This window comes from Solanum stenotomum, chromosome 10 (genome assembly GCF_019186545.1).
Source record: "Solanum stenotomum isolate F172 chromosome 10, ASM1918654v1, whole genome shotgun sequence".
Classification (NCBI taxonomy): Eukaryota; Viridiplantae; Streptophyta; class Magnoliopsida; order Solanales; family Solanaceae; genus Solanum; species Solanum stenotomum.
Window position 1 is genome coordinate 33100863 of NC_064291.1, and position 23813 is coordinate 33124675.

At 37.2% G+C, this 23813-nt stretch overlaps 1 protein-coding gene across 2 annotated transcripts; it reads left to right on the forward strand.

Annotated features, from left to right (window-relative positions):
- The first annotated feature begins 958 nt into the window (after positions 1-958).
- On the forward strand, positions 959-23512 carry LOC125841665 (uncharacterized). 2 transcript variants are annotated; one of them, XM_049520829.1, is made up of 4 exons: positions 959-1645; positions 22551-22649; positions 22769-22836; positions 23234-23512. In XM_049520829.1, exons 1-4 carry the CDS (start codon positions 1028-1030, stop codon positions 23352-23354), a joined length of 906 nt encoding a protein of 301 aa, XP_049376786.1. In that variant the 5' UTR covers positions 959-1027; the 3' UTR covers positions 23355-23512. The 2 variants fall into 2 exon arrangements, with proteins under 2 accessions (XP_049376786.1, XP_049376787.1); XM_049520830.1 differs by lacking the exon at positions 22769-22836 and having other exon boundaries at positions 1016-1645.
- The last annotated feature ends 301 nt before the right edge of the window (positions 23513-23813 follow it).

Sequence of the window (23813 nt, forward strand, 5' to 3'; positions counted from 1 at the left end):
TTGAAATACTTTGTGTTAGTATATTTTGTTATAATGTGCGGAGGCAGAGTCAGGATAAAGAGTTTGGGGCTCTAAATTTTCTTTAGAATCGTTAATTAATTTTATTAGGGGTTTAAAAATTAATATATATATAATTAATTTTCTAGTATAAAAATATAAAATCTACAAAAAAGATACTGAATTTATCCAAACCCACAAACCATTACCTAGCTCCGCATTTGTAACCTTGTAATAGTCTAGACAAGTTGCTAATTATGTAGATTTGTGCTTTTATTATATTAAGAAAAATGTTAACGCATCTGTAACCTTGTAATAGGCTAAGTTGTAATGAAAAAGTCAAGAAAAAAAAAAAGAGAAGTGGGAAAAACGCACTCACCTACAAATCGGCTCGTCTTAAATAATTTTAACGTGAAAACTCAATTTTGTTAGGTATAAAATACTTGTATTTGAACACGTTGTAACACGTATCTTATTTTGTGTTTAGGTTATCAAAAATCAATTTCAATTTTAAATAAAAGTTACTCTATTTGTAATCATCTCGTAGGTAATTGATATTATAAGAACTCTTTACCTCTTAAGATTTATCGGTTGTTTCACCTGATATGGAATAAATAAAATTATTTGATGTATCCAAATATTTTATGAAATTAGTTATTTTAGGATAAAATTTTATTATTATAATACTAATGGCGGAATAAATTAAAAAAATTTAAAACTTATAACTAATACCCCTAATCAAATACAAAATAAAATAACTCTTTATTTTTTATCAAAATTATTATCCCCTTTTTCTTCGTACCAAATGATTCTTATTTGGTAGGATGCATTAAAGATAATGTACACATTAACTTTTTGAATTACTAATATTTTACTATATTATACAATTTTTCAAATTAACTTATGTCAGTATATAACTAATACAAGTATAAATAATAGCACATTTTTAATTCTAAAATGTAGAAGGTGTATTTATAATTGAACATCAAAAATAAACATAGCACTCCACATTCCTTCAAAATATCAAACAATGTTTTCTTGGCTCAGCCCAATTGGCTTATACGGCGGCTTCGTCCGTCGGTGTCTGACCGGCGCCGGTCTAACTTGTCAATCCATAGAAATCGACGATGAAACGACTATCCACTTTTGGGGTCCAAAATCATCAAAAATGAAACCATCACTTATCTTAATCCACGGATTTGGTCCTCACGGCGTTTGGCAATGGCGTCCACAGATTTCATTCTTCTCTAATGATTTCGATTTATACATTCCTAGCCTCGTCTTCTTCGGCCGTTCAACAACCAAATCTCTCCAGAGGTCAGAGGTTTTTCAAGCAACCTGCATCGTAAAGCTTTTAGAAAAACTCAGTATTGAAAAATGTTCCATCATTGGGACTAGTTATGGTGGATTTGTTGCCTATCACATGGCTAAAATGTTGCCGGGAAGGGTAGAAAAGGTAATTATAGCAAGTTCGGCGGTTAATATTAAGAAAATAGATAACGATGGACTATTGAAAAGAGCTAATGTTGAGAAGATTGAGGATTTGATGTTACCGGCGACGGTGACCCAGCTCCGGGTATCCATTACGGCGTCTACTAATCGGAGTCTGCCATATCTGCCGGATTTCTTTCTCAATGATTTTATCAACGTGAGTTTATTTATTACTCATCCCTGAACTAATTTCATGTTTCAATTGATTAAATCTCGAAATTTCAACTCTCAGTTACATTTAAAATAGGACAATTAATTTGCAGCAATTGTTTAAAGAAAGTAATACTCTTCTTAATGCTATGGATTTCGAGCTTCTTTAATTTTTTGGATTAAAATTTGAATTTGAATTTGAATATTTGTGCTAAAAGATTTGCCTGAAAATATTACTACTATTTACATTTGATATTAAGAAATAATATTTTTAACTTTTTTAATCCAAACATAAGATGGTAAATATTTTTGGGATAGTGAGAGCAGGGTCAAAATAAGAGGTAACTGAACCAATAATTTCTATCTTAAATTAGATATTTTATGTATATGTATTTTAAAATTAATCTGATATTTTCTGTTGGTTGTTCAAAATACCATATTTTCTCACTTGATTGAATTTCTATCTTTATTTCTTTCCTTTTCCACTTTCATTTCGTTTCTCTTTCGGTCAAAATAATAATGAAAGAATACTAATCCAAGAGTTTGGTTGACTATTTGTTTTTTTGCGTAGCTGTTTTACATTTAATAGTAGGATATGTTTAATTGGAAGTTTGATATTTTATTTTCATTAAAAGTAAGACGTTTGAACATGAATAAATATCTGAATATTTAAGATGTGCATTAAAATTAAAATATCTAAATATAAATACATATTTGAATATGTATTTATATTTAATGTCTAACGTATATTCTAGCTCTAGCTAATTAGTAGAATTAAAGATATTTTTTTTATGACCATAATTCAATTCTCTAACTCTTAAACCTTTAGCGTCACTCATGCTTTCGTATATATGTCACTTTCACAAAATATACTAACAATTATTCTATACAATGGTTCATCCTAGCCAAGTGTGATGACCCGCCACGTCATCATGCCACTTAAGCGTCAAATGACACAAAGTCTTTTATGTGGAAGACTTACATAGAAAGAAAACTAGTTTTTAGTGCAATATTCTAATTAAAGACAAAGATTTCCCTTGGAAGACGGTAGAATTCTAGAATACGGACTTCTACAAAATTTATATCAATGTTGTGGATGACGCTTTGAGAAGGATGTCTGAGCTTGCTTCCATCACCACAACTAGTTGTTACACTAGAGATGTTATTAAGGATGGTATGTAACACAGACCCGAAGCAAAGCAACTTATGGAGTTGGCAGTCTTGTATTCTTTTATGCACGACTCAATATATTCTTCAAGTGGGTCTACGTGCCCATGTTTGGAGACACTAGGCGAAAAATTATGAAGGGAAGTCACAAAACGTTGTGGGTCGAGCACCTGAGCCAACATCGCACAAAGGCCTTGATCTAATCAATTTATTATTGCCCGAGCATGGCGTAATGATATTAAATGTTATGTGCATGCTTATCTTGTGTGCCAATAGAATAAAGAGGAACAACGACAACTCAGAGGACCTTGAAGCCATTACTGATTGCACAACATCCATGGGAGAGTATGATGATGGACTTTATCACTTACTTGCCAAAGTTTGATGGATATAGGATGATAATGATCGTGGTGGATAGATTTTTGAAGTATGCAAGCTTAATCCTTGCCATAACAAGTTGCACTACTAAAGAGGTTGCCAAACTATTATTCAGGAACGTGATGATGTATTGGGTCTTGCAGACGCACATCTTAGCGATCAAGACCCGTATTTTATAGGAAACTTTTGGAGAGATTTGTTCAATATACTTGGCAGGCAGTTGCATTTTTCTCCGCTAACTTTTACCTGCAGATGGATGAATGGATGGAACTGGTCAATGCTTTGTTGGAGCCTGAGGCACTTTATGACTTCACATCAGAAAGATTGGGCAAGGCTCTTAGACCTAACCCAATTCTCATATAACTTGAAACCAAGAGAGTTTATCGGGCTGACACCATTCGTGTTAGCCTAGACTATCAACTACAAACACCACATTCACTACTGCTCTTGTGCGTGGGCATGAGTTTATGGTCTTACCATATGGTTAAAGGGTTTGAGAAGCTACTTGACAGTGTTCTACTAGTACAAGGTAACAAAGAAGGTGAATAAGTTTTCATACCGTAAATGTCGTCCCACATATTAAAAGGTTAAGGACATGGTTTTAGTGAAGTTTAACCAAATACAATTTAAGGCACTATAAGATATGAACCAAAATTTTGTACGAAAGTATGAGGGGTAGTTTAGGAACGTTGCCAAGGTGGGAAAGATTTCATATAAGCTAGAATTAGCACCTCATCTTAAGGTTCATTCCATCTTTCATAGTGTGCTCGAGCCACACCATGACAACAAAGATGATCCTAACCAAATTCAAATATGTTGGGCACTAGTTACCATCACCACATTGCATGATCGAGAGATTGCGTCTATCGTTGACTACCAGGCCAAGAGAAAACAAGGGCATAAAGCCACTGCCATATTTCCTATTCACTTAAAAAGGTCAATCATCAGAGGAAACCATGTGGGAGCGATATAAAGACTTTTGGCAATTCAAAGACAAGATCTAAGAATTAATGCACATTATCATGGTCATCTCAACATCATGTAGGGGATAGTGTGATGATTTATCACATCATCATGCCACTTAAGTATCACGTGTTACAAAAGTGTCCATATGAAAAATTTACAAAGGAAGAAGACTAGTTTTTAGTGGAATATTCTAGAGACGGGGAGATTTTTCTTGGAAGATCTTAAACTTCCATGGATTTGCATGGAAGTTATTGAATTATTATGTTTGTGTAGAGAATTCTGGAATATTGAATTGTACACAATTTATATTATCTTAAGACTTAGATTATTTGCTTCAACATTTCCTTAATGATCTAGTATTGCACCCAAGAATGTGACCTAGGCATTCAAGGGTGTGACCTAATGGTCAAATGAAGTGGTTGAGATCTATGAGGTCTCATGTTCAAATTTCAGTAGAGACAAAAATACTAGGTGATTTTTTCCGTCTGTCCTAGCCTTGGTGACAGAGTTTCTTGGTACCTATTGTTGGTGGGAGATGGTAGGTATCCCGTATAATTAGTTGAGGTGCGCAAAAATTGACCTGGACACTACGATCAAAAAAAATAATTAGCCCTCAAGTGAGTAGTATAAATAGATTAACATTCATTTGCAAAGGTATCATGCAAATTTTCTAAGTTTTGAGCAATATAAAAATTTATCTTGATAATTCTCTTATGTCTTTCTTTAATTCAACATTTCCTTGGATATCTAGTATTAAAAAGGCCTACTTGACCTTGCAAGATCATGAAAATGTTGTGAGTGAGTTGTCGGTGTCACACAATGTGTATAGTGGAAGTTTAAGTCTGTGACACAAATTCATCCAATTTTTTCTTACATTCTTCAAAGCCATGTCCATTATTTCCTATAATAAATAACTCCAAAAAAATACTTATTTTTTCATAAATTTCCAATTGAGACAAAGAAAATTTTCTTTTCTTCCCCAATTTTTTTCTTTTAGTCAAAATTGATGTTGGGATGAAGAATTAGGAGCTCTATCATTTTTGTTGCCATCTAGATCTTTGGCTTCATCAAGGGTATCTATATCTATAGTAATAGATACAGAAGAAACAACATGTCAGGGACAAGTACAACTTGGACTCCGATCATGAACTCTTGTTGCAATAGAATTCTCAAAAAGATTATACACAAATTTGGAAAGGGTAGAGGTGAACCTTTATATGTTTTTGCAATAGAAACATCAATTGAGATGTTGAAACTTCCACAGAAAGTGGATTTCACACCCAAGGCTCTATTTTATCCAAAATTCACAAGGTAGCTCGAAATAAGACTGGGAAATCCTCGAGGCCCAAATCAAGGGTCCTTCTAGACTAAACTCGATGCCCCAGAGCTAAAGGTACCATCAAAATTGCATTTTGAGGTCGTTTATCTTAAGTTTTGATCGAAGTCAACTGTTCAAGCTTCAAAAACTCCAGTCCCATTGCTATAGGAAAAACTTAAACATCAAAACTATCACAAAACAGAGAAAATTATCTAGAGGGCCATTACATCATCCACTACTAAAAAGACTTTTGTCCTCGAAAGTAAAAAGTCAAAAAGTACATGAAGTCTCGAATAGGCGGGGATACTGAACTCACATCTCATGCTCGGTATCTCGATAATGTCACGACCCGAGTCTAGGCCCCGGATGCGACACAGCGTACTCGACCCCGAAGGGGTCTCATACAAGCCTCATAGCATTTCATTGCATTCGATATAGAAATAGTGCGGATTTAAAACTCATTTAAATCCAAAATATCAAACGTCATTAAAAGAGGAACTTGAAATACAGCAGAAGTCTAAATCTCACATGGCCAACTTAAACACAATCTTAAAGCATACTAGGGACACAACCCTTTACAATCAAAGCAACTACTAAAATGTCTAATACATGAATAAAGGAAACTTAAAAGTCTTGTCCTCAAATTCATGAGGACATACCAAGTCTTGGAGGAAAAGCAGTCCAACACTTCAAACTAGCTAGAAGGAATCATTTGCCGGAACCTACACTTGTAGTAAAAACATGGAGAATATGGGTTAGTACACAGAAATGTACTAAGTATGATGACCATGCAAAACATGCTTTAAAAGGAGACATTTTGATGGGAAACCATGCATTATGCCACTTTTTAGAAACATCATGTACAATAACATAAAAGACATCATATACAAGCATTAACATCATATAAGTCATAACTTCACACTTAAACAATAACACATGGAAACCATTACCTTTACCTTGGACCTTCACCTCAAGCAACCCTTATGCTATGCCTTGTGCAATGCATGGATAGCGTCTCATACCACCATCCACACTAGGGCACCACATTTAGGTCACCTAAAGTGAACCTACCATTCATTTCCTTTCATCTTTAAGCCATATTCATGCATAAAAGACATCATTTCATAAGGCATGACAAGGGACAGTAACTCATAATACAACCTAAGTATAGCATATATATCATATTAAACATTTAAGAGCTAACATTCTTCAATTACTCCATTTAAGACACTTTCATATCATAGCCATTAATATTTAGAGAAACTCACTATGACCCTCTCAAGATTACTCATGCAATGTATAGGTAGCATCTCATACTACTACCTACACTTTGCAGAACCTATCAAGACCCACAATGAAATCTCACATGATGGGAAGTAAGTGTTAACCGACACAAACCATTAGAGATTGTCATGGAATTCGGTGTCATAAGTCCCCACACCGTAAAAAAGTGGTCTACTTGCCTAAGGAAGACCAGTTCATATAACTTAGGTGGATCCACTAGCTAGACCTATACGGGCACATAGTTTATGGGATAAGGTAGACGATCATTGAAACTCATGCCTAACTATGTGGGAGTTTCCATCTAACCAAATCCACTCGGTGCTTAGCTTACATTCCCATAAAATAGTTCATTACCTTGACATTATCACATATGAGGGGTGCCATTGGCCTACCGACTCCAATTCATTCATTACACATGAAAAAGTGTCTTAAGCCTACCGATTCAAGGTACATTTAGGAAAGCTCATTAACTCTTCTTAAAAGGGGTCCTTAGGCCTACCGGTTCAAGATTCATCATTAACCTTCTTGAAAGGGTGCCATAGGCCTACCGGTTCAAGACTCATCATTAACCTTCATGGAAGGGTGCCATAAGCCTATCGATCCGTAAGTTCATTATTAACATGAGTGGAAGAGTGTTACTAGCCTACCGATCCAAGGATTCAACAATCAACAATATAATCAGTTATACAAGAAAAAGATGCATAAGCCCTACCCATTCAAGGTATACTTATATTGAAGAATCCTTCATATTCTATCATTAACATTCATGAGTGTAAAATTGAGAAATAGTCTTTCAATAATAACACATTTACATTCATAACATGATCACATTAGCTTCATTAAATTCTCATTCATACAATGTCATGATAACACTTCCATTTCTCATACTATGCCTTCAAGGCCATGGTCACAATGTACATAATAAGTAAACACCCCCACCTTTCAAGTGGATCAACATCAAGTTAACAATTCTAAACCAACAAGTAGTTTCTCATATCTTGCCTTTAAGGCCATAAACCTCACATACCAATACACCAACAATGCACCATAAAATAAGCATGGATAATGACATACTTCAACAATCTAAGCCATTTAAACAAGTTCTATTCATATACATGCATTATCAAGCAACCCACTTCATAAAGACATAAATTAGGAATAGAGAGAAATCATGGGTTCATGGAGTATTTTCATCTTAAATCATCAATACAACAACAGTATAACAATAATATGCCATTAGAAACCTTTTAAAACCATTTGGTGAAAGAACCCATGAGATTGAGTAAAACCCTAGATTTTTATGAACTTGGAATCTTTAAAAGTTTACTTTGAAGTTGACTCTAGGGTGAAAGCTAACCCTAGATGAAGGATCACCATACCTTTGTTAAGATTTCCCAAGAAATTTGATGAAGAAAGCCTTGAATCCAAAACCCTAGCTCCTACTTCTTCTTTTTCCTTGAGTTACAAAAAAATATATAGAGAGAGAACTTTGGGGATTTGATTTGGGAAAAAAATGAGTGAATGACTAGTTTAAAAGACTTAAAACTTTATATATTTATCATATAAGCCATTTAAAATCAACACCACATAATAAAACATTAAAACGAAATTACCAAAAACCCCCAACTTGAGGCAGCCCATCAGGGACCACGCCCAACTAAACGGGTCGTGAGGGGCACCACGGCTCGTGGTGGTGCCTGTGGTCCTTGAGGCAGTGTACCTCCCATCCTTGCCAGGCCCTCCAAGGCCAAGGCAAGTCCACAAAAGCTCCCACGATCCGTGGTTCACACCACGCGTCGTGGTGAAGCTCGTGGTCATGGGGCAACACCTAGGCAAAGTTGCCTTGCCTCCCTTGAGCCTAAGTGAACTCTGGAGTTCACTTTCACAGACCGTCTAGGGCACCACGGCTCGTGGTAGTGCCCGTGAACTTTGGGATAGTAGCTCCCTCAACTTACAACATCTCCCACCAAGCTAAGGCAACCCCACGAGCCTTCCCACGACCCGTGGTCATGACCATGAGTCGTGAAGGGGTGCCTTGGCTTGGCACCAAACTTGAGCATGTTGCCTTGCCACCACGAGTGGCACCACAGCTCGTGAAGACCCTCATGGTCTAGGGAGGCATTAGCTAGGACTAGTTTTAGGTAGCCTAGGTTCCCAAACCATGCCCTGTACCCAAAACCCTTAGCCTTTGCCCTTAACTCATGACATTAACCCCACGATAAGACTCTAGTTTAACCTATCATTTTTCGAGTCGTTACATTATCCCCCGATTAGGAACATTTGTCCTCTAATGACACTTTAAACACTTTGAAGGGAAAAATGACTCAAGACTACAACCCAACAATCAAGTCCAATCAATATAATGCATATACCATAGAAGGAAACATCAACTCCACATCAATAAGCTCAATGCAATACAAGAAAGTAGGAACTACATCTACAAACTCATTATGCACAAATCAAAAGCATTTATCATTTCATTGGAGGAATTTCCTTCTCCGCATCACACCATGCTCATTACAACATCATAAGGCAATTATTCATCTTTTCTCAAAACCACATTTAAGCATGCTCAACATTTAACCTCATGAAGCATAATAGACAAATCATACTAGATGCATATCAATCATGAGGAACATAAGTCAAAAACTTATTTTAACATTTAAACATACATTCATCAAGAGCATTCATAATATAAGGAAGCCATGAAAAACTCATTAACACTTATGACTTCAAAACATGAAACAAGCTACCAGGAAATCTTGGTCTCAAGATTGAATAGGAATAGAAGAAAGTGACAAGGATATCAAAACTCACCACAACCTACTATTCATCATACCATCCCCCACTTAGGAGAAAACCCAACTAAGGCAAACATGAAAAAAAACATAGGAACCTCATCAAGACATTCATGACCATAAGGAACTATAACTTACTGGCATTTTTATTCGAATTAGCTTCTTTGTCCTTGTTATCTTGAAGAGCATAGAAACGGCCATAATTTGGAGGGATAGGAACCGCACCATCTTTAGAAGCTTGCTTGGCCTCCCTTCCTCTAGCCATAAGAGTAGGACAATCTTTCACGTTGTGATCATTCTTCCCACAACCATAGCACCCATTAGTACTGGCTAGGCACTTCACGTAGTGCCTCTTGCCACAAGTGGTGCAAGTAGGTTTAGAAAATTGAGATCCACCACCTTTCTCTTGGTTAACCTTAGGAGCAGTTGAAGAATCTTGGTTTGGAGCCCTCTTCTTGAACCTAGGTTGACCTTGCTCATCGGATCTACCCCTCTTCACATCCCTATTCATCCTCTTAAGTTTGGACTCCTCAATGATTGAGCATACACTATGAGCCTAGAAATGTTCATGTCATTATGGAGCATTGTCGTATGGCACTCTTCCTTGACTAGGTCGGATACACCAGTTACAAACCTATTTATCTCATCCCTAGGGTTTGACACCAAAAATAGAGCATACTTAGACAATTGGGTAAACCTCAAGGAATACTCTTGCACACTCGTATTACCTTACCTAAGGTTGATAAACTCCTCAACCTTACACTCTCTCTTCTCACAGGGAAAGTACCTACCAAGGAAAGCTTCCTTAAACTCTTCCCATTCTATAGGATCCGCTCCCATCGTCCTATTGGCCTTCCAATGAGTGAACCAAACTTGGGCAACATCTTTCAATTGATAGGAGGCAAGCTCCGCCTTTTTTTTTTGAAGTCACCCCCATAGCACTCACTACCTTATACACCTCATCCAAAAATTCTTGGGGATCTTCTCCCACCTTAGAACCTAGAAACACCGGAGGATTCATCCTCACAAAGTCTCTCAACTTAGAAGCCATAGTACCTTTATTAACATCACCCTAGGCCCCATATCTCTAGTCGCTTGAGCCGCCATGGCTCGGGCCAAGATTAAGAAAGCCGACCTAATCTCTTCATTGGTCATATTCGGGACCTCTATCAGAACTTGGACGTCTCGAGGACCTTGGGGAGGAACTCCCTCATTCACATTCTTTTCTCCTACTCTTCTTGCGGGTCTCCCTCTTGTATTCATATCCTATTAACACAAGAAAAGGATTAGGAAAAGAACACTTACAGAACTAAACTCTAAGGCACGACTTCAAGAATATGAAAGAAGTGTAACTTCTAACGTCCTATAGCCTCGTGCTCATAGATATGTCGCGACTCACACCGATGAATAAGACTCTACTAGACGTGGCTTGTCAGACTTTGATCCTAAAAACCATTTCCAAAATCTTGTGCTCTAATACCATATTTGTCACGACCCAAGTCTAGGCCCCGGATGCGACACAGAGTACTCGACCCCGAAGGGGTCTCATACAAGCCTTATAGCATTTCATTGCATTCAATATAGAAATAGTACGAAATTAAAACTCATTTAAATCTAAAATATCAAATGTCATTTAAAGAGGAACTTGAAATACAGTGGAAGTCTAAATCTCAAATAGGCAACTTAGACACAATCTTAAAGCATACTAAGGACACAACCCTTTACAATCGAAGCAATTACTAAAATGTCTAATACATGAATAAAGGAAACTTAAAAGTCTTGTCCTCAAATTCATGAGGACATACCAAGTCTTGGAGGAAAAGCAGTCCAACACTTCAAACTAGCTAGAAGGAATCATTTGCCGGAACCTACACTTGTAGTAAAAACATGGAGAATATGGGTTAGTACACAGAAATGTACTAAAGTAAGATGACCATGCAAAACATGCTTTAAAAAGGGACATTTTGGTTGGAAACCATGCATTATGCCACTTTTTAGAAACATCATGTACAATAACATAAAAGACATCATATACAAGCATTAACATCATATAAGTCATAACTTCTCACTTAAACAATATCACATGGAAACCATTACAGTTACCTTGGACCTTCACCTCAAGCTACCCTTATGCTATGCCGTGTGCAATGCATGGATAGCATCTCATACCACCATCCACACTAGGGCACCACATTTAGGTCACCTAAAGTGAACTTACCATTCATTTCCTTTCATCGTTAAGCCATATTCATACATAAAAGACATATCATTTCATAAGGCATGACAAGGGAAAGTAACTCATAATACAACCCAAATATAGCATAAATATCATATTAAACATTTAAGAGCTAACATTCTTCAATTACTCCATTTAACACTTTCATGTCATAGCCATTAAGATTTAGAGAAACTCACTATGACCCTCTCAAGCCTACTCGTGCAATATATAGGTAGCATCCCATACTACTACCTACACTTCGCAGAACCTATCAAGACCCACAATGAAATCTCACATGATGGGAAGTAAGCGTTAACCGACACAGAGCATGAGAGCTTGTCATGGAATCTGGTGTCATAAGTCCCCACACCGTAAAAAGGTGGTCTACTTGCCTCAGGAAGACCGGTTCATATAGCTTAGGTGGATCCACTAGCTAGACCTATGTGGGCATATAGTTTATGGGATAAGGTAGACGATCATTGAAACTCATGCCTAACTTTGGGGGAGTTTGGATCTAACCAAATCCACTCGGTGCTTAGCCTACATTCCCATATAATAGTTCATTACCTTGACATTATCACATATGAGGGGTGTCATTGGCCTAGCGACTCCAATTCATTCATTACACATGAAAGGGTGCCTTAAGCCTACCGATTCAAGGTACATTTAGGAAAGATCATTAACTCTTCTTGAAAGGGTGCCCTAGGCCTACCGGTTCAAGACTCATCATTAACCTTCTTGAAAGGGTGTCATAGGCCTACCGGTTCAAGGCTCATTATTAACCTTCATGGAAGGGTGCCATAAGCCTACCGATCCGAAGGTTCATTATTAACATGAGTGGAAGGGTGCTACTAGCCTACCGATCCAAGGATTCAACAATCAACAATATAATTATTTATACAAGAAAATGATGCATAAGACCCACCCATTCAAGGTATACTTTATATTGAAGAATCCTTCATATTTTATCATTAACATTCATGAGTGTAAAATTGAGAAATAGTTTTTCAATAATAACACACATACATTCATAACATGATCACATTAGCTTCATTGAATTCTCATTCATAAAAATTCATGATAACACTTCCATTTCTCATACTATGCCTTCAAGGCGGTGGTCACAATGTATATAATAAGTAAACACCTCCGCCTTTCAAGTGGATCAACATCAAGTTAACAATTCTAAATCAACAAGTAGTTTCTTATATCTTGCCTTCAAGGCCATAAACCTCACATACCAATACACCAACAATGCACCATAAAATAAGCATGGGTAATGACATACTTCAACAATCTAAAGCCATTTAAACAAGTTCTATTCATATGCATGCATTATCAAGCAACCCACTTCATAAAGGCATAAACTAGGAATAGAGAGAAATCATGGGTTCATGGAGTATTTTCATCTTATATCATCAATACAACAACAATATAACAATAATATGCCATTAGAAACCTTTTAAAACCATTTGGTGAAAGAACCCATGAGATTGAGTAAATCCCTAGATTTTCATAAACTTGGAATCTTTAAAAGTTTACTTTGAAGTTGGCTCTAGGGTGAAAGCTAACCCTAGATGAAGGATCACCATACCTTTGTTAAGATTTCCCAAGAAATTTGATGAAGAAAGCCTTGAATCCAAAACCCTAGCTCCCACTTCTTCTTCTTCCTTGAGTTAGAGAGAAATATAGAGAGAGAGAACTTTAGGGATTTGATTTGGGAAAAAAATGAGTGAGTGACTAGTTTAAAAGACTTAAAACCTTATATATTTATCATATAAGCCATTTAAAATCTACACAACATAATAAAACATTAAAATGAAATTACCAAAAACTCCCAACTTGAGGCAGCCCATCAGGGATCACACCCAAATAAATTGGTCGTGAGGGGCACCACGGCTTGTGGTGGAACCCGTAGTCTTTGAGGCAGTGGGCCTCCCATCCTTGTCAGGCCCTCCAAGGCCAAGACAAGTCCACGGAAGCTACCAAGATTTGTGGTTCACACCACGAGTCGTGGTGAAGCTCATGGTCATGGGGTAGCACCTAGGTAAAGTTGTCTTGCCTCCCTTGAGCCTATGTGAACTCCAAGTTCACTTTCACGGATCGTCTAGGGCACCATGGCTCGTGGTGGTGCCCGTGAACTTTGGGACAGTAGCTCCCTCAACTTACAACATTTCCCACCAAGCTAAGGCAACCCCACGAGCATTCTCACGGCCCGTGGTCATGACCACGAGTCGTGAAGTGGCTCGTGAAGTGATGCCTTGGCTTGGCACCAAACTTGAGCATACTGCCTTGCGACCACGGGTGTCACCACGGGTCGTGAAGACCCTCGTGGTCTTTAGAGGCAGTAGCTAGGACTAGTTTTAGGTAGCCTAGGTTCCCAAACCATTGCCTGCACCCAAAGCCCTTAGCCTTTGCCTTTAACTCAAGACATTAACCCCACGGTAAGGCTCTAGTTTAACCTATCATTTTCTGAGTCGTTACAATTAGCCTCCTCAATTAGACGATGTCTCCATTGAATCTTAACAATAGGAATGACCCTCGAATGTAATTGCCTCACATCTCTAGCCTAAATAGCAACTTACTCATCCACAAAGGTCAAATGATTAGCCAACTGAACTGAGTCATACCTAAGTACATGGGACTCGTCAGGAACATATCAAAAAAGCATAGAAATATGAAAAGCCAAATGGACAGGTAAAAATACCGGAGGTATGGGCAACTCATAAGCAACATCACCAATTTTCCAAGGAATCTCAAATGGCCCTATATATCTTGGGCAAACCTTACCCTGCCTCCCAAATCTCATCACGCCCTTCATCGGAGATACTAAGAGAAATACTCGGTCACCAACTCCAAATCTTAAAGGTTCATGCCTACAGTCAACATAACTCTTATGCATGCCCTGTACTGACATAAGCCTATCATGGATCACCCAAACTCTGTCCAAAGCCTCCTAAAGCTAATCAGTACCACGTAGCTTAGACTCTAAAGCCTCAAATCAACCAATCGAAGAGCAAAAATGCCTACCATATAATGGCTCAAATGAATCCATATGAATAGTCGAATAGTAGTTGTTATTATACACAAACTCCGTTAAAGCTAAGAACTAATCCCATTGACCTCTAAAGTCCAATACACATGCTCGTAGCATATCCCCCAAAATCGAAATAGTATGCTCCGAAAGCTTGTCGGTCTGTTGTAGAAATGTTGTGTTAAGGTCAACTCGAGTATCCAACTCCTCCTGAAAAGTCCTCTGGAAGCTAGAAGTGAATTGAGAACCCTATCCAATATAATAGACACAGGCACCCCATGGAAATTAACTACATATAAATATAGGCCAACCCCTCAGTACCAAAAGTGATTGAACGAGGATGAAGTGTGCTGACTTAGTCAATCGATCTACGATGACCCATATGTTATCAACACCTCTAGAAGGCTGAGGCAACCCCATAACAAAGTTTATAATGATGTATTCTCATTTCCACTTCAGAATGGGTATCTTTAGAGCTCACCACCAGACCTCAAATACTCAGCCTTCACCTGCTGGTAACATAAGCAATGAGACTCATAGTCCATAATATCTCTCCAAATACCACTCCATCAGTAATATTGTCTCAAGTTGTGATACATCTTCGATATGCTCGGATGAATACAGTATCTAGAGTCATGGGCCTTGTGAAGAATCAGCAGTATCAATTCCCAAACTCTAGGAACACAATACGACCATCAAACCTCTAAAAACCATCCACATCCAAGGTGGCCTTACCAGCATCACCTCACAACACTAGATCTTGAATAGCCACTAAGGCATCATCATGAAACTACCGTCCACAAATTCGCTCTTCTAACAACGATTAAACCCCAGTATTGGCTAGAATTCGTCTAGAATCTAACATATTAAGGCAAATAATCTCATTGGCTAAACACTGAATTTCCAGATCCAAAAGGTCGCTTCAAAGCTAAAAAAAAAAGCTAAACTACCCATACTCACTGGCTTCCAGCTTAAGACTTTTGCTACCACATTTACCTTACTTGGATGGTATAGAATAAAGAGGTCATAGTCTTTCTAACCACTTAAAAGGGACATCAAGATGAGTCAACCGAGTCAAAGGTGTTGTAATCGATGAGAAACCCTTAACAAACTGTCTATAGTAGTCAGCTAACCCAACAAAGCTCTGAATCTCAGTAACCAAGGTAGGCCTAGCCTAATCACGAATACCCTCAATCTTTGTAGGGTCAACAGTAATGCCATCCTTGGATAACACACGTCATGAAAATGCTACATACTCAAGCCAGAACCCTCACTTTGAGAATTTGTCATAAAGTTGTTGATCTCTAAGTCTTGAGCATAGTACTCAAATGTTGCTCGTGCTCTTGTCTGCTCCGTGAATATACTATACAATGAAGAAAGAGTATATATATGACCTTTAAACACATGTCAGCAAGTCCATGGATGTCGCTGGGGCATTGGTAAATCTAAAAAACATCATTGGGAACTTATAATGACCATAACAAGTCTTAAAAGTTGTCTTGGGGACGTCCGTCGCTCTAATCCTTAACTGATGGTAACCTAATCCCAAATTAATCTTAGAAAACACCACAATACTCTAAATTTGATTAAACAGGTCATTTTATATGAGACATATACACATATACATAAATCCATCCTTCTTCTTTAGAAACTAAATCAATGTACCTAAGTCAAAACATTTGGTTGAATGAGTTCCTGGTCTAAGAAATCCTAAAGCTAAAGACTAAGTTATTTATGCTTCACAAGAGCCGTAGAGTAATGCAGAATAGAGATATGATAAGTGTCTGACTCAAGATGAATGGAAAAATCGATATCATGCTGAGGAGAAGGTCAGGTAGGTCGGTAAGGAAGACGTCTATGAACTCTCGCACAATAGGACATGCTTGGTATCCCTCCTGCCATGCCACCGGAGGGATACCAATCATGGATATGGTAACATTCTTCACGAAGTACTCTAAGACCGCGCGATATGGGTATAACCAGTTCATGTCTAGAATAACATCACAATCAAGCATGTCCAATACAATAAGGTTTGCCCAAGTGTCACCCGTATGAATAGTCACCAAATAGAATCTATACACCTGATTCATTACTAGAGACTCAACCACAGAGGTCGAAACACGTAATGAAGTTTCTAGAGTCTAAGAAAACAACCCTAACCGAGAAGCATAGTAAACAGATCCAAAGGAATAAGTTGAACTTGGATCAAATAAAGTTGAGGTGGGTTGTTAGCATATGAAAATTGTACCTGTGATGACAATGTCTTATGCTTCAGCCTCCACCCTGCTGGGGCAACATATAGGTGGCCATGTCTTCCTCTAAACTGAGCATCTAATTTACCTCCTACCCTACCTGTTCAGGATACTCTTCAATTCCCCTGGTGACCACTGTGGTGATTCTAACCCTAAGTGCTACCTTTAGTTGAAGGTGCTACTACTGAAACTAACTAAGTTATATATGGAGTAGGCGTAATCGTCCCTTGCTTGGGACACTCTTTGGATAAGTGGTCAAGCTCAGCACAATCAAAATAACCTGAAAAGCACAACTTTGAGAAGATCGACCACCAAGGCCCAAAGAACACAAATGTGAGCCTCTCAAACACTCGCCAAAACCCGCACCACCCTAACTATACTACTCGCTCTCTGCATTCTAGAGCGCCGCCTGAAAAAGATGGCTAGATTGACCCTGGTGCTGGTAGCTAACTAGATCTACCATAATGGTTCCTATCCTTGGGCTGAGAATGACTATAGTTGTCTTGGTGTCGAGCTCTCTTGTTATTGTCCCCTTTGGCCTAGTGACAGACCTCCTCATAGCACGAGCACGATCAACAATATTCAAGAAAAATCTTTCCGCTAAAGCCATAGACTCAGTCTCAATGCGCAATTGTAATCTCAACCTACAAACAAAGCAACAAACCTTTTCTTACTAGGTAGGTAGAATCATGGTAGCATGTTTGTAAAGCTCGTGAAATCTAGTCTCATATTCTAACACAATCATGGATCCCTACTCCATCCTAGTAAACTGATGTTTGAAACGATCTCTAACACTCATTGGCACAAACCTAGGAAAAAAGCCTATGAGAACTCAATTCATATCACATGAGGGGATCCAACTAGTCTACACTTCATCAAGGTCCTACACCATTGCCTTGTTGGTTCATCAAGCTGATATTTAGTAAAGTCTGCTCATCTCGACATTACTAGGCCCAAGGTATACATTTTATCTCTGTAGGTTGTCAAGAACTCGTGGGTGTCCTCCCCTATATCCCCAGAAAACCTGGGATGAGTCAATCTCAAAAATAGTTCGAGCATTTTATGTTCCTCTGATGGCATAGCTCCTAATGCGATGACTGGTTGGGTGGCGATGGGTGCTAGTGGCGCCTCAACTTTGGGAGATGCTACTATCGGTTGAACCTATGGTTTTGGTATAGCTTGAGCTTGGGCCTGTTGCATGCCCTCAAGTACGGTCAATAACTGAGTAATAGCTACCTACAATTCTGTCCATAGTTGACCTGGGTGGTGGCTAGGCTGGTCTCGACCCCACCGATAGTAGAGATATAGGAGATAGATGAGGCTTTACAACTAAATTTATGGTCTCTTTATCCTAATCCTTATCTGGTGTTACATCTCGTGCACGACCTTGGGGTCGGTCTCGACCCCTAGCTGGGGCTCTACCTAGTAGCTCGGGAGCATCACCCCCAGTTGATGAACCTCGCGGGCGGGCCATCCTGTGAAAGAGTGAAACAACAAAGATTCTATAAACCAATTAAAACAACCAACACATGATAAAGGATCAAAAGAACCTTCCTATGATGTCATGTAGCATACATAATATAGGATATAAACATCTTCACACCGATCTGCAGGACTCTACTAGACATTAGTTTTTGTACCAACAACACTAACAAACCTGGAGCTGTGATACCAACTATATCACGACCTAAAAACTCTAGCCATGATGTCACCTACCAATTCCCACCGGTAGGTTACCTAAACCATATCCCCGAATGAAAAATGACGAGCATATAGGTAGAAACTTTAAAACAACGGTAAGATAATTAACATAACAAATAACTAAATAGCGGAAAAAAGGGAATGACATAAATATATACAATAATACATGATCCAATCCCACAATCATAAAGCTACTATAATGGGTATAAGTTCCAAAATAAGTAAAATAAGTTTAGATTTGTCTTTAATACAAAGACTTGCCAAACCTATATATAGATGGAGACGAGTCAAACTAAGATGCCATCTGCTCACCCTGAATCTCCGGATGTCCCTACTGTTGTAAAAGATCAATGTTATCGGCCGGTGGTCGGTTTTGTATCAGGAAAAATAGATGCAGTGTAACATGAGTTCCAAAATAATAGGTACCAATAGGCATCATAGGCCAACTGAGCTTGGAAAGCAAATACATAATGAAAGTGAGGTAATAAATGATAGCTACAAGTCAGATGAATAGTACAATGACAAAAAGTCCAACTATGGGCCTCAATAGCCTAACATAATATAGAGTGATAAAGTAATGTTGCTAACTTTAACATAATTGTACCCATATAAGCTCAGAAGGTACACTCGTGCACAATTGAAATGAAAACTACTTAAACGGGCCCTCATAAGTCTAATGAGTACACAAAAGAGCTAACATAATTCCAAACTAATATTTGATAAACTTCTATTATTGGAGAAACCAAAACTCAGACCTCGAACCGCGGCTAAGGTATCCTGAATACTCCCAGTAGAACCATACTGTCAAGAACTGAGCACACACCTTGAATCGCGACTAGTAAACATATGCCTTGACCATGAACTGTGGCTAATAGACGTACTCTCAGACCTCAAGTCGTGGCTAGTAGTAGTGGGCCCATACATTGAATTGTGGCTAGTACACTCTGAAGAACTCCATAATCACATGTTCATCATCATGCGGGAATATACCATAGAACAAAACCACCTTCAAAGTCACAAGGGACCCATTCCAACTTAAAACCCATGACCCGATCCAATGTTACCAACAAGGCCTGAAATCACAATTAAAACACGTCAAGCCATATCATAGGGAGTTATGGATTAAAGTTCAATAAGAGTAGAGTTGTCATTGAGCTAAGGATTCATACTATCAAACCCAAGGCTGCTATATCAGTCTAAATAGAGTTAGAACCGTTTAAAACGACGTCGATAGATTTTCTAATGCACACAATTCAAAATAACAATTTTCTATGGAAATCACTAGTCTAAGCCTAGACTAAGGCCAAAAATACTTAGAAATGACAGTGCGAAAGACATAAGACAACAACATGGCATGATAAACATCACAATGAGGTAAAACGTGCTTGAATCCCCTAAAAATACCAAAATATTGAAGCTAAGGCAGGAATTCTATCAACTAAACATGAGTCATGCTAAGCACCCTCCCAAAACTAGCTAAACATCATGTTAAAGCCAACACAAGTACAATCTAAGATCGGTAAGCGATAGCCTACAAAGATGATCACACGCGCTCCAAAATCTTACTAAATCAAAGCTTTACCTTTTTAAAATGCCTTCGATCTCTTCTGTTCTATCAAATGTAATATCATAATGTCATTACAGATGTTTTGATACCCATTTTTCAACAATTGAAGATGAACTAAAAATGAGTCAAAACAACATTGTGGGACTCACGCAAGAAATCCTGAAATTGACTCCGACAATAGGTCCTATTTGGCTCAAGGAGCTCGTGCCCCGAAGACCGACACGATTCAAGCTCAAAATTGCGCTAAGGCAGTCTTGCACCAACATGATCAACAAAACACCTGAAGACTAAAAATTGAGGAGAGGAAAGAAAACTTACGAGTTTATATATGTAATCAATGACCCTCCCAATGCCTCAAGGCAATCCCATAGCTAATCCCAACAATAAACACATATTTCCCACATAAATGAGCCCTCTAAAGTCCTACAATTAAATTAAAACTTAGAGAAAATGAGGGCTAAAATGGATAAAACCACAAGCAATGACCGCTAAATCGATATCTAAGCTGCTTAATTGGCCCCACTAAAATGGTGCCTTGGCTGCTAAAGCGGTGAGGCCCTTGCTGGTGGGCTTTGCTAAAGTGGCTCCCTGACCGCTGAAATTAACCAATGTTAAACCGGTGCCAGGGCCGCTAAAGTGGCTAAACCCTAGTAGGTGGGAGTCGCTATCCCTGGTTTCTAAAGCGGCTAGGACCTTGCTGGAAAGTGTCACTAAAGAGGTTTCCTAGCTACTAAAGCAACTAGTGCTTAAGTGGTTCCAGGATTGCTTGGGCTGCTACACCAACACACATACCAACAAATTTAGCAAAGTCCTAACGGACTCCACTCTGGTGCTCGGGATTGGCTCGGAAACCTACACGCACAAACAAACTATAATACCCACCAAATTTGGTATTTCAGACTCAACAGAGATGTAAACATCCAACAAAGGTCGTCTAGTAAAAAACTGGGTCCCACACTCAAGGCTCTATTTTAGCCAAAATCCACAAAGTAGCTCGAATATATTTTAGAAGCCTTGGGACCCAAACCAAGGGTCCTTCTAGACAAAACTCAATGTTATGGAGCTAACTGAACCATCAGAATTGCAGTCTTATGTAGTTTGGTCTGATGTTTTGACCTAAGTCAACCGTTCAAGCTTCAAAATATAAAAACTTGCATAAAAATCAAATGAATGACCTAGTGACCGAACTGTCAGTTCCAAAAAGGCATAAATGAGTTTGGGTCTCTATAGAAATGCTCTAAATTCTGAAACCATCGCAAAATAGAGAAAATAATTTCAGCCATCTGGGGTCATTATATGATGTCGCTATAGTTGAGGTCGCTATATGATGTTGTTTAAATAATTTTTGCCGACTAGGCGTTTTGGGAATTAGAATGTAAAGGGGCATTTTTGTGTAATTAATTTAGTTTTAGGTTCTATTTTATGTACTTGTCCTTTATTGAAAAAAATGAATTTGATGGACTGGTTTTGAATGATTAAGATTCAAGACTCTATTAAATGCAAGTAAATAAGACCTTAGTGGTGTATGCATCAACTATATAGTTTCACTAATTTTTCATATAAAAGATATTTTAGTAAAATAATAATAAATGTTGTGTTGTCGATTTATGGATGAATCAATAATCTAGTGGGACTAATTTTCCGTTGATGGATAACAAGAACCGTAAGGAATGATCTCTATCAAGTTTGATTTTATTTTTGATAGTTGTCAATATATAACATTCGACCATCTAATTTATTAAATATGATCGAAGTATATATTACCTTATACTCAGTTATATATAATGTGTATAGATATGTATATGTATGTATATTATATATATGTTAGTATAAAATATATATACACACTATTTACACTATGTACATATGTTAAAAAATGGATGACCCAAACATATTGAATTGTAGTTTTCTCTTTATTCTAGTTACTACTATACTAAAGCATGGGAAGTTGCATCTGTCAAGAAAATTTCTAGTTTGGTAGGTATAGTTTTTTTTTTCATTATATATAACGAGCTTTTGTGGACCACTTTTACAAGTGGAGTAATCAAGTTAATTTGTATAACAACATGGTCATCCTATTTCAAAAATAATAAATAATTGAATATTTATGTATTTTACATTTTGTGGTTCCATTTATGGATAGATTTGCATGAAATATATTATCTCCCTATGTCTAGAAAAATGTAAAACATAAAATTTGCATAATTGAAACTAAAAGTTGCCATGCAGAAATTGTATCTTGAAAACAGGAAGGAAAAGTTGGAACTGTTAAATGGGTTAAGCCTTGGAAGAGATGACACAATAGATAATATAACTCCACTTCAACAGGTACATTTTATTTTATTTGAAAATAAAATGTCAAGTGATTAATTAGTATTTTTTTTTTTTGGTTGGTAACATAATTATTTGTAGCATTAATATGTATCTTTATTGGTGTGTGTATGTAGGAAGTATTAATTGTGTGGGGGGAGAATGATCAGATATTTCTACTTGAAAAGGCAACTGAACTCAAAGAGTATGTATTCTCTCACTGCAATGATCTTTAGCGGCAATTAATTAATAGAAATAATTTAATTGTCGCTAAATATAAATTTTTAGTGACAATTATCATTCTTTTACATATCTCTAAAACCTCTAGCGACCTTGAATCTAATGGCAATTAAATAATGATGATAAAGGTTAACACTCTTTATTAAAATGCTTATTTATTATCGCTCAAAATTATTTTTGTTATTGTATCTCTCTATCAACTCGTATTTATTTTATCTTCACATTGATCGATCGATGCACTATGGCTATAGTAAATGCATTAATATAAAATAATCTATTTTATATTAATGCATTTTACTTGAAAAAATGCATTATTATAAAATAATTTATGGCAATCTTTGATTCATCTATATACAATGCAGGCTTCTTGGGGAAAAGGTTAGATTGGAAGTCATTAAAAATGCCTCTCATGTGCCCCAACTCGAGCATGGGGCAAAGTTCAACAAAATAGTTAACGACTTCTTGTGTGGTTCAGATGATTAATTAATTAATTAGACTGCTTATTACTAATTTTTGTATTTCCTTGTCTACAAACTCAAGTACTAATTTGAAAAGATTTATGGATTTTTAAAATTTTATTAGACAATTGCAGCTTTGAAAGATTTTGTAAATAAGATGATTCACCGCCATTTTGCACTTAATTTAACATTTTTATGGAAAATAACTTTTCTATCTCGCAACCATGCATTCACATATATTACGTTATAATAATTATAATACGATTAACCATGCATTTAAATATATTACGTTATAATAATTGTGATGGTTAAAAGTCTAAGTGGGAGATAGTTGGGATACATACTATTAATCATGGAATTTACATCATTAATCATGTATTTATATATTGTATTTATTATAGAATAATTGTTTATTCAGTTTTAATAAAAAATTTAATAGATCATATATTTATTACATCATGTTTGTTTACTTATATAGTAGATG